Consider the following 12449-nt stretch of genomic DNA (forward strand, 5'->3'; position numbering starts at 1 on the left):
TATAAATTCTTGATGAAGTTAATATACTATGTTTTACTTTTCTTGGTTATTTCTAATCATTATTTGTTTTAACTTCATTATTTGATATTTCAGAATCTTCATCTGAAAGATGTGTTGATCCTGAATTAGATAATATTACTTTTGGTTCTTCTTCTTTTTTATTTTCATGTGACTCAATATCGCTTTCAATAATTACATTTTTTTCTTTTAATAAAGAAGATTCTTCATTCTTTTCTTCATTCTTTTCTTCATTACTACTTTCTTTATTTTCTTCTTTATTTTCTTCTTTATTTTCTTCTTTATTTTCTTCTTTACTTTCACTGCTATCTTTTATTTCATTATATTTTTCATTATGTTTTTCATTATGTTCATAATCAGTGAAAGATGGAACATGAATTTCTTCATGTTTTTCTTCAGTAAATTGAGTTTGAGTAAATGCAAATTGATTATCCGTAGGAATTCCATATTTGTTAGTTTCAACAAAACTTTCTGGTTCATATTTTCTTTTAAGATAATCTCTTTCTGCTTTAACTTTATTTAACTCATCATTTAGTTTAACTAATTCTTTTTTTAAATCTTCAATAAGATTAATTTGCACTTCCGTTATATGCTGTGTAAGTATTTGTTCATCTGTTAATTCAGTAGTTTCATTTCGTTTATGATCCTTTTCTTGAGAAAGTTTTTTAAAAGTAGAAGGTAATAAAGATCCTCTTGGACTTCTTGGAGGTTTTGTATCTTTTTCTTTACTTTCATCTTTCTTTTTATCTTCTTTTGATTCAGTTGTGGTAGAAGAAGATGTTGTATTAGTTTTTCTTTCAAATTTCATTTTAGACCAACCTTTAGCAATTAATGTATTAATATTTCCTTCTATACTTCCTTTTCTTCCCTTCTTTTCTTTTTTTTCTTTTTTAATTTTTGGTGTTGTTCCATCACTGATTGGTGATTCACAATGTTCTAATTCCTTTTCTTTTTCTGTTCCTTCGTCTAACTTTTCTATATTTAATTCTTCTTTAGGACTTGAAGGTACTTCAGAAACTCTAATATTTTTATTTTTGTCTATACCAAGTGCTGGAGTTAAGTTTGTTTCACTGTTGCATTTACTAAGTTTTGCTTTGGTTCTTACTTGAGGTGTTGCTTGAGGTAAATCAGAATCTTTTTTAATAGTAGTTTTGATCATACCAGTTAATCTACAAAATGGTATTTTTTGGTGGGGAATAACACATGGATATTCAGGTGGTATTAATCCTTCTTTTTCATTACGTTGTTTAATAGAAAAAAATATTGGTTCGTAATTATTTAATACAAACTCAAAAGCTGATATGGCATTTTTTGTATGAATTAATTCATCAACACCTTCAAATGGTGGTGGTCTACAAACAGTTAGTCCAATGCATGTGGCTAAATTTGATGCATTCATTCTTGTTTTTTCTTCGTTTAACTGAATTTCATATAAAAAACTACATAAATACCATAGTGTGTCTTGATTCATTTTAGGAAGACTTTCCATAAACAACTTTGGATCAGTGGTTTTTAATGGTAATTCAATAAATTGTTTGTAATATTCATATGGGATTAATGGTTCTGGTAGTTGTCGAAGGTAATCTTTTAATATTGCTGCTGCAACTCTACAATCATCAAATGATTCCATATCAACATCTTGATCACAATCTAATATTGTTTTAATTCTTGACAACGATACATGAGATGCATTAGTTCTAAATATTCCTTCTAGTTCTTTTCCTTCATGTGTTAATAAATATTGTAAGGATCTAAATACAGGAATAGGAAAACGCCATGACGACTTTTTTACTGCACATGATAATGGATATCCAAATACTCCAAATGTCTTTGAAACTAATGCCATTTTATTTACCCAATATCTAACCATATCATCGTCTTTACAAAAAAAGACAAATTGTTTATCATAAACAACTTCAAAACAGAGTGATTTCTTACTTTCTTCTATTGGTATTTCCATTTCTATTGTCCTACTAACAATGGCTTTAGTTAAATCAATTCGTGGACGCTTATCAATTTGAATAAAAGGTCGGTTTTTGTATTGAACAATCTCAATCCTCCGTTCTTCAAAACGATTTTTTTTCCACATTTCTATTATAGAGAGGTTCTCTTTTTGCATGTTTATGAGCTTTAAATGAAATGTAGTACCTTTTTGTTCTTTTTCTTTTTTCCAGCATTTTTCTTTTTTTTCTTAGAATTTCTTAATAAATATGAAACAATCTCTCCTCTTCCCTCTCATTAAAATTTGTATGATTTGTATCATTCATTTTTTTCCTTCTAAATCTCTTTTTAGTTTATTATAAAGTTCTTGTAACAAAAAACATCATAATTTCTTATAATCACAATTTTTGAATAACACAATTTAACCCTAATTTTGAAAAATCTATGACAAAAGAAAGTCATTAATGCCTAAAGCTGCAAGTCGTCCACGATTATTGAAACCAAAAAGTGTGACATGTTTAAAACCACAACCAACTAAGCGTGAAAAACAATTAAAGGAATTAGGACTTGTAAAAGAAACACCTAAACAAGTAGTTGTTAGTCCTATTGATGAGTCGTATAAGTATTTTGCTGATAATCCTAATTTAGGTCCTCCTTATCATCTTCTTCTTGATACTAACTTTATTCAATTTTCAATAGGTAAGAAAGTTGATATTTTTGAGGGTGCAATGAGATGCTTATTGGCTAAAGTTATTCCTTGCATCACTGATTGTGTTATGGCTGAATTAGAATTACTTGGAAAGAAATTTCAAATGGCATTAAAGATTGCTCGTGATCCTCGTTTTAAGAGACTGACTTGTGACCACAAAGGTCATTATGGAGATGATTGTATTGTACAAAGAGTAACAGCACATAGAATATATATTGTATGTACTTGTGATAAGGACTTAAAACGTCGTTTAAGAAAGATTCCAGGTGTACCATTAATGACTGTGGGTAATCATAAATTTGATATAGAAAAACTTCCTCGTCGTCTCTAATTTTAATTGTTTTAACACGTTAATGTTTTTATTGCTTTTATAATAAATATTATTAAGAAAAAACGTAGTGTTAGAAACAACACAAACATTAATACAAAACAAATAATGAAATATCAAATAATATATGATTATGATGATGTAATTTAATAAGAAATATAATAAATAACAATAGAAAGAATGAAACAAGATAATATAAAAGAATAATAAGAAAAGAAAAAGAAATAAATGAAGATATTAATAATAAATGAAATTATACATAATAATATAATAATAATGAAATATTCATTCATAAAATAAGAAATAAAGAAATGATATTGTTTAAAAATAAAGCAAAAATCAAGAAGAAGATAAAAAGAAGAAATAAAATAAATAAAAATCATTATTCACAAAACAAGAATAAAAACTAAATAATAAACAAAACAAAGAAAATCCACAAATTAATGAGATTTTATGTAAATAATAAAAATTAATCAATGAATAAATTACAATTATATTATTATTTAATTATCTAATGTTGACTTTCTTTCGATTATTTGATGTTGAAAGTAATATATATTTTAAATATGTCATTTTTCATTGGTTATACATGTTCAATTTTATTTATTATTTATTTAAAATTTATTTATTTATTTATATATTTTTGATATTCTATTTGTTATAATATCATTATGTTGATGAGATATGATATTCTAGAATCAATTTATTCTTTATTTATTCAATTTTTATAAAAATAGACTTGTTTTTATTTTTAATAATAAAATAAAAAATGCATTGAATAGATTGGTAAAACATTATTTTAATGAATAACAACAAAATAAACTAGTATTCTTTAAATTTAAATGAATTGATAATATTATAATAATTAAAGAATAAGGAATGTATAAATACTTTAATTTAATAAATGATATTATTATACTTCTATTTTCTAAGATGAATTTGTACTTTCTTTTTAATTTAGTATTAGGTGTTTATTTAAAAGTATAAATAAATACTTATTTAAATTATTTCTTTATATTAATAGAAATAATAAAATGAGAATATTAATATAGAAAGATTATTTCATAATAATTTTATTTTAAATATAATGATGAGTAAACTAAAAGAATGAAATGTTTTATTGAAATTATTTAATAAAAATACGAGATAATAGAATGAAAATGATTTGTAAATTATGAAATAAACATTTTTAATATAATATTCTTTTATTATTTCTTATCATTGCCACTAATCTATAATGTAAATATTATAAAAATATATTCCAAAATATAATTTGAATGTACTAAAACAATAAGTCATAGCATTAATAAATACAAACATAATGTTTTTAATAATTGGTCATTTACCTGTCATTATTTTAGAATTCTTGATTAAACCATCTTGTATTAATAAATACAAATACTTTACTTTAACAAATATTCTTTATGGATTTACTCAAAAACAGTATTCTTAAATGTTTATTGAGCAATATAATTATTCTGATTTATATTATCTATACAATGTTCTATTAAAGAATAATTTATTTCAGAACTGCTTATACAATTCATTAAACACAACAATACTCTTATTTGATTATAGTATCTCTATGAATCAATTAATGAATCAAATAAATTTAACCTCAAATTTTAATTCATTTCTATAATTTATAGTGTTTAATTTGAATAATATTTTCTTAATATAGTTCTTTTTTATTTTCCAAACTAATAACAACAAATATTATATATTGAAGAGTTAGTTTCAACTAAATAACAAAACCTAATAGTAGAACACAAAAATAAACAAATTGGTGAAGATAGTGTATCTGTTTGGTATTGTTCAACGACTAAGTTCATATCAGATTAATTAATAAATTTCTTAACAAAAACCCAATGAATGGAATTTAAAGAAATATAAATTTAGTACTTAATTTTGACTCTCAATATGTTTATAATATTGTTAATAAAGAGAATGTATAAGAAAACAACAGACAAGAAATAATAATGTATTTTAAAACTAAAAGTCTAAGTATCATACCTAATAAAAAATTTAAATTTTATCAAATAGAAAACTATATTATAGTAGTTATTAATGATGAATAAAAAAAAAGAAAATAAATGAGATATTGCCTAATATATTTAAATGATATAGACTTATAAAAATAAGTAACTAATCAAAGATAATTTTCAAAACACAAATTATCTAAAAATAGATAACAAAAGATAAAAATATCCTAAATATACAAAATAACCACTCCAAGAAGTAATATAATATGTATAACAGTTATAAGTAAATTATGAAAAAGAAAGTATTTATAAATGAAAGAAATAAATAAAGGTAATAGGATTACATTAGACTTTTGATAAAATAAAAAAAGAAATTATAGTATATATTAATTAAAAATTTCATATTTAATGAAGATTCATTGGTTTAAATAATAATGTAATTATTGTATTTTAAATTGAAAAAAGGAATTAATAGTTATTTAAACAGATATATAATTAAATAATTAATATTATTCATTTTATTAATACTTATTTATCATATAAATATAAAAATTGAACTAATCATACTAAAAACCAAATCCAATAATAATTAAAACCAGTATTAAATTCAATAAAAAAAATTGTTTATTGGTAAAAACAAATAACCAGAGTATTTTGTTATGTAATAAACGAAATAATATTTTTGTAAAGAAGACATAAAACTTAAAGTTTTATTCTGGTATAAATTAACAATTTAGTTAACCCCCGTTTCGAGTCATCACGCAAGAAATATGACAAGAGTGTATTATATAATTCATTTTTGAGTGTGTTTTAGCTCAAACATGCAAACAATTTGTTGTTTATTCATACCATATAACTAATAATATTATTTATAAACGAAGAACTAACTAAAACTAACTCAACAGAAGAAGAATAAACAAAAGATCAGAGTTAATCTTTTTCTTATCATTATTTAAAATTCATTTAGCTTCAATAAATATAGTCAAATAATATACTCTAAAAAAAGGAATAACTTTTTCAAAAAAAGAAGAATAAAGTGAATATAAAGAAATATAATTAATTCTAATTTCTTCTTTTTTTTTTCTTAACAAGAAAAAAAGTAAAAATAGGATTTTTTGAAATTGCTTTTGATATTTTATGTAATTTTAATTCAATAAATCTGAGTTTGTAGGATTTTAATTATAATTTTTCACTTCTTATTTGGTGTATTAAATACTTAAGAAATTGAAATTTCTCGAACATCTTTTAGATATTTTTAGTTTATGACACAATTAATAATTCACCTTGCGAACGAACTGTAAAATAATAAAAATAAATGACTACTAAGTACAGTGTAAGGTTTAGAGGAATTATTCATATTAGTGGCGAAAATAACTCTGTTTTTTCTGGCTTAATGAAGTCAACGTCAGAGTTTATTCTTAATACAATGTCTTCTTTAAATGAAGATCATAAACCAAATGTTCCACAAATAATTAAAACCATTCAAGACTCTCAAATGGTAGAACGTCTTGAAAAAATCACAAAATTTTCAGAAGAAGAAATTAAATTAATTCAAATTGCTGAAGACCAAAAAGAGAGTTTAAAAATTTTAGAGAAAATTAAAAAAGAGAAACAAGTAATTTTTAAGATTTATCAAAATATGAATAATTTAGAACAGTTAAGAGATTACTGTTCTCGTGTAGTTGATTTTGTATCAGATGTGTCTCAAATATTAAAAAATGTAGATTTATGGAATTGTAAAGGAGCAATTAGTTATATTGATAAATTAAGGTTGTATATTAAAACAATGGTTGAATATTTAAAAGCTAATTCTGGAAGAAAAATCATATCTTCTGAACTTAATAGTGTTCGTCCTACTGGAGATGTTATAGTTAATGCAGTATATAATTTTATGACTTCAAGAAGTAGTACTTACAAAGAAGAAGAAGGAAAAGTTAATATGTGTGCTTTAAATATTAAAATGGGTTATGATAATCTTTATGAATTTGTACTTGGTAAACAACCTGTTGAAAAAGTTAAAGAATTTAAAGAAAGTCTAGATGAAGCAGAGAGGTATCTTAAAAAAGAATTTGACTTTGGAGTCATTGTGAATGTTGAAAAGAAAGATATTGCTGAACAAGCTATTATTAGTCTTGAAAATGCTAAGACTCAAGAAGATAAGGACAAAGCAGCTATCCAATTACTTAATGGATTGAATGAACGTGCATTATTACAAAAAGATGAACATAAAAAGAAAATTCTTGCTAAAGTCATTACTACAAAAGATAATAAAAAGAAGAAAAATTACACTGAGTTATTGCAAGCTGCAAGAAAATTATCTGAAAATGTTGATTCTTTGAAAGAAATAGTTTATCAAACTGATACTGCTTCTTGTATTGATATTCTTTCTTTTTCACAAGTCAGAGATCAAATGCTTGGCATGTAATTCTACTTTTTTTATGTATTATTTATTTTCTTATCATTACTTTATATCACATCAAGAAATTAACAACCCGAAGATTGAAGAAAATTAATAAAATTAAAAAAAAGATGAAGGGTTTTTATGTTAGACAAAAAGAAGAGTAAAAATAATACGTGTAAAATCGTGGCGATATTATAAAAAAGAACTTTAAAGAATAAAAAAATAATCAATTAAAAAATGTCAGCTCGTAAATTTGTCGTTGGTGGAAATTGGAAATGTAATGGTACTCTTGCTAGTATTGAAACTTTAACTAAAGGAGTTGCTGCTTCAGTTGATGCTGAACTTGCTAAGAAAGTTGAAGTTATTGTTGGAGTTCCATTTATTTATATTCCAAAAGTTCAACAAATTCTTGCAGGAGAAGCTAATGGTGCTAATATACTCGTTTCTGCAGAAAATGCATGGACTAAATCAGGAGCATATACTGGAGAAGTTCATGTTGGAATGTTAGTTGATTGCCAAGTTCCATATGTTATTCTTGGACATTCTGAAAGAAGACAAATTTTCCATGAAAGTAATGAACAAGTTGCTGAAAAAGTTAAAGTTGCTATTGATGCTGGATTAAAAGTCATTGCCTGTATTGGCGAAACTGAAGCACAAAGAATTGCTAATCAAACTGAAGAAGTTGTTGCAGCACAACTTAAAGCTATTAATAATGCTATTTCAAAAGAAGCATGGAAGAATATTATTCTTGCATATGAACCAGTCTGGGCTATTGGAACTGGTAAGACTGCTACTCCAGATCAAGCTCAAGAAGTTCATCAATACATCAGAAAGTGGATGACTGAAAATATTTCTAAAGAAGTTGCTGAAGCTACAAGAATTCAATATGGTGGATCTGTTAATCCAGCTAACTGTAATGAACTTGCTAAGAAAGCTGACATTGATGGTTTCTTAGTTGGAGGAGCTTCATTAGATGCTGCTAAATTCAAGACTATCATTAACTCAGTTTCTGAGAAATTCTAAAGTAAATTGAATTAGGTTTTATATAACATATTTTTGTTTACTTAGAGAAATAAAAATATTTTAGTATAATGAAGAAAATTTAATAAATAATTTAATTCATTTTTTCGAGTAATATATGAGGTTTGTCAAAGAAAATCACATAGAAAAAAGAAAAAGAAATAAATAATAAAGATATAATAAAACAAAAGGATAAAAAAGAAACTAATAAAAATAGAATTGCTAAAAAAAAGCCACGTTAGTATCAATTAATCTCCACATCATATTTAATTATAGCAGTTAAGAATTAGTATAAAAGGAAATCTCAAACTTTAACTTTATTCAAATTACATTATAATGAGAGCACGTATGGTAGGACCAGGAAGTTCTTCTTCAAATTATAAAGCAACTGTTGATCCTTGTAGATTTATGGGTTGTGGACCTTCTTCATCTACAACTTCTGGTTACAGAAGACCAGGTTCTGATGCAGCTGGACCTATGGCATCTCGTGGTACTTGGGCAGCTACTACAGATATTGGAGTTACTGCTGCAGCAGCTAAAACAAGTGAATCAGGTTATAGAGCTGGATCAAACGCAGCTGGACCTATGGCATCTAAAGGAACATGGGAGGCAACAACCGATATTGGATTGACAGCACCTGTTGGACCAGATGCCTATGAAGCAGGTTATAGAGGTGCTGGATCAAACGCAGCTGGACCTATGGCATCTAAAGGAACATGGGAGGCAACAACAGACATTGGATTAACAGCACCTGTTGGACCAGATGCTTATGAAGCAGGTTATAGAGGAGTAAGTTCTGATGCAGCTGGACCTATGGCATCTAAAGGAACATGGGAGGCAACAACCGATATTGGATTAACAGCACCATGTTCAGGAAATGAACCAGTTCCAGACTCATATTCAGGTGCTGCTGTTTTAGAAGAACAAAGAAGACTTGAAGAAGAAGCCGCAGCTGCAGCAGCTGCTCAACAATAAATAATCGTTTAATTTAATAAACTATTTCATAGTAGAGAAAGTTTTATTATATTTGTATATTTTATTTAATCATTTAAGTTAAGAATGAAAGTTAAGTTTAATTAATAATATTAAACCTTCTAAAATCTAAAAAATATAAATAATGTTAAGTTCAACAATAACTGAGTTTAGAGAGTATTGCTTAAATAATGATGAATGGCAAGAATGTCTAAAAGATGAGACTCAAACTGAGTATATGAGAGCCACCAAAAACAATAGTGTAGTATCATTAAAAGTTATTTCAAATGACTTTAAAACGTTTGAACCAAAAGAAGTTTATGAGTCTATATGTGATCCTGAATTTCACAAAGAATGGGATCCTTATTTAATTAGTTGGACTGTAATTGATACAAAGAATGAACAAACTAATGTTATTAGAATGTTATTTAAAGTTCCAGTAATTACAAATAGAGAATTTGTATTTGATTGTGAGACATGTTGTAATGAGAAGGATGGATGTGAAGAGTATTTTATTAGATTTGAAAGTACTGATTCAGATAAATATCTAGTATCTGAAGGGTATGTTAGAGGATCAATTGGATTAAGTGGATATTTAATTAGAAAAGAAAATAATCAAACAGTGCTTTATTGTATTGGAAATAGTGATATAGGAGGAGTTGTTCCAAAATGGATTGTTAATAGTATGGCTAAATCAACTGTTCCAACAATGTTAAAGGGTTTACGTGAAAAATTAGCAAAGTATAGAGAATGGAAAAACAAACAAAACGAAAAAAAATAAAAAAGAATTTGAATAGAATTTTAGGTTTTTCCTGTTTTAATTTAAAAAAGAAATAACATTATTTAACATTGTCTCTTCTTTTTAACGATGTTAAGTTAATAATCTTGACCAATAGAAAAAATAAAAAATAAAATGATTGGTTACTCTTTGAAAAAGTTGCTAGTTATTATGTCTTTCTTGGTATTTTGTTTTTACCATAATATTAATACAACAAGAAATAAATGTATTAATTATAGTAAATATAATTAAAAGTGTTAGTTTGAGTTTTGAGCATTTTATCAATTAGATAACATTGTCAGAATTGATTATCTAAAAATATAAATAAAATAGCTTTGCATAGTTATTTACATCATTGGAGAATGAAACTATTTAAAGATGAAATTCAAATGGAATTGTTTAATCTCAATTTATTTTAAATGGTTCAAGTGAGATTTCACATCCACTACATTCCCTCAGATAATCAAGTGATTGTTATTAAAATAAATGAAAAAGATCAACATTTAATGGAAAAGACTATTGGAAATCATTGGAGTGTTTCAATTACATTACCTTTAGGAGTTGAGATAACTTGGAAATATTACGTCCAACAAGAAAATATAATAATAAGGGATGAAGAATGTCAAGACCATAGAGTTTCAATGTTTGAAGAAGACTCATCATATGATGTTAGGGATGTATGGAATTTTCCACGCCTTACTCAAATAAAATCTGAAACTCCAATGAAAAAAGGAGTAAAAAAACAATTCATTAGTCATCAATCAGAAGATTTGATCGTTCAACCACTTGTTGTTTCTTCAGTCCCACGTTCTCCAGCATCACCAGTTATACCGCCATTAAATGTTAATGTTCTAAATGTCGACGAAATTGATCAGCCTCAAAATAAACCATTTGTCTCTTCAGTTAAGCCATTAAAAAAATCTCCAAAGGCTCAAAAAAAGTTAAGACAATTTTCATTAGATACATCATCATACCAAAATCTTAGAACTTCATTAATTAAACAACAACAACTTAAGTTTGATATGTTAGACAAAAATATTAGATTTGACGATGAAAATTGGTTTTGTGTTAAAGATACTTCAGACAGTATGACAGATTCTATTGAAGTGTAACACAAGTTATATCACCTTTATTTTCTTTCATTTCATTTATATTGACGTATAGTCTACTTTTAATTCTTAAATTTGTTTTAATTTTTTTTATTTATGCAAAAGATGAGTCAAAGGATTTTTTATTATTAATAAAAATATTTAATGAAGCAGTGAGAGAATTAGTTTATATTATTTCTTGATTTAGTGGAGATTAGTCTCATCATTGGTATTAATTAATTCAACTAAAATATGTTTTATTGTGATAGATTCATTGTTTAATGTTATTTATCATATTTTTAATAACAATATTTTATACTTTTTTATTATTGTTTTTCATTTGTATTTCTTTCTTTATTCTAATATTTCTACTTTTATTATTCCATTGATTGATATTATTATTATTTGTATCATTTTTATTTGTATTATTTTTATTTAAATTTATTTAACCAATTCATTCAAAATAAAAAGATGCATTACAGGAGACACCACAAAAAATATAAAAAAATAAATAACCAAAAAAGAAGAAATTCACATCAACCAAGAAATATAAATGACAGAAGAATGAGTGAAAATAGGTATTATCTGTATGGACAGAGATACATGAATAATCACACTAATCATTACAATAACAATTATTACCATAAATATCATAACATAGATGATACAAATCGTTTCACTCATCACTTCATTCATAATCATCGTCATAAACACTTTAATAATAATAACAACTTCAACAGAAATAAACAATATCAATATAATAGAAATAAATACCATAATAACGCTCAAAGAAGGTATAAACAATATCAAAATAAGAAACAAAACAGAAATCAAAGAAAAGAAATGATTGAAATACAAAATCAAGAATATTGGAAAAGACTCTTTGAAGAAGAAATTAAAATACTTACACCACAAGAAGTAGAAGAAATTAAAAATACCAAGATTAAAGAATATACATCATCAACAATATGGAGAAGATGGTATTTTCATGCACGAGAAAAAACCAAAACAATCAGAATGGAAGAAGAAACTATTAGTATGACGCTGGAAGAAGACAATAAACAGTACAACCCAAATGAGATTAAAGACAATAGAATATACAATAACTATGTAATGAGTATTGAAAGTGAAGAAGACGATGATAAAGATTCTACGAGAGTAGAAGCTAGGCTTGCTGAGGAGAAGAAGAGGCTGGTAGAAGAGGAGAAGAGG

The 12449-nt window shown here is 25.5% G+C and overlaps 7 protein-coding genes across 7 annotated transcripts, besides 1 other annotated feature; 6 read left to right on the top strand and 1 right to left on the bottom strand.

The window, feature by feature from the left end:
• Positions 1-52: 52 nt before the first annotated feature.
• EHI_056450 (Rho GTPase activating protein, putative) lies at positions 53-2137 on the bottom strand (the record flags this gene model as incomplete). The annotated part of the gene is made up of 1 exon (XM_645636.1): positions 53-2137. One exon carries the CDS (start codon positions 2135-2137, stop codon positions 53-55), a length of 2085 nt encoding a protein of 694 aa, XP_650728.1.
• Positions 2138-2423: 286 nt separating this feature from the next.
• On the top strand, positions 2424-2999 carry EHI_056460 (uncharacterized protein; the record flags this gene model as incomplete). Its single annotated transcript, XM_645635.1, has 1 exon — positions 2424-2999. One exon carries the CDS (start codon positions 2424-2426, stop codon positions 2997-2999), a length of 576 nt encoding a protein of 191 aa, XP_650727.1.
• A 3294-nt stretch (positions 3000-6293) lies between these two features.
• Positions 6294-7403, top strand: EHI_056470 (uncharacterized protein; the record flags this gene model as incomplete). The annotated part of the gene is made up of 1 exon (XM_645634.1): positions 6294-7403. One exon carries the CDS (start codon positions 6294-6296, stop codon positions 7401-7403), a length of 1110 nt encoding a protein of 369 aa, XP_650726.1.
• A 190-nt stretch (positions 7404-7593) lies between these two features.
• EHI_056480 (triosephosphate isomerase) lies at positions 7594-8429 on the top strand. The gene has a single exon (XM_645633.2). It carries the CDS (start codon positions 7617-7619, stop codon positions 8400-8402), a length of 786 nt encoding a protein of 261 aa, XP_650725.1. The 5' UTR covers positions 7594-7616; the 3' UTR covers positions 8403-8429.
• Positions 8430-8730: 301 nt separating this feature from the next.
• On the top strand, positions 8731-9410 carry EHI_056490 (20 kDa antigen, putative). Its single transcript, XM_645632.2, has one exon. The coding sequence runs from the start codon at positions 8736-8738 to the stop codon at positions 9372-9374; it is 639 nt and encodes a 212-aa protein (XP_650724.1). The 5' UTR covers positions 8731-8735; the 3' UTR covers positions 9375-9410.
• A 106-nt stretch (positions 9411-9516) lies between these two features.
• EHI_056500 (START domain containing protein) lies at positions 9517-10152 on the top strand (the record flags this gene model as incomplete). Its single annotated transcript, XM_645631.1, has 1 exon — positions 9517-10152. The coding sequence occupies one exon, from the start codon at positions 9517-9519 to the stop codon at positions 10150-10152; it is 636 nt and encodes a 211-aa protein (XP_650723.1).
• Positions 10153-10655: 503 nt separating this feature from the next.
• EHI_056510 (uncharacterized protein) lies at positions 10656-11261 on the top strand (the record flags this gene model as incomplete). Its single annotated transcript, XM_645630.2, has 1 exon — positions 10656-11261. One exon carries the CDS (start codon positions 10656-10658, stop codon positions 11259-11261), a length of 606 nt encoding a protein of 201 aa, XP_650722.2.
• A 445-nt stretch (positions 11262-11706) lies between these two features.
• Positions 11707-12449: part of a repeat region that runs on past the window's edge.

The sequence above is a fragment of the Entamoeba histolytica genome, genomic scaffold (genome assembly GCF_000208925.1).
Source record: "Entamoeba histolytica HM-1:IMSS scf_1104750517111 genomic scaffold, whole genome shotgun sequence".
Taxonomy (NCBI): domain Eukaryota; phylum Evosea; order Mastigamoebida; family Endamoebidae; genus Entamoeba; species Entamoeba histolytica.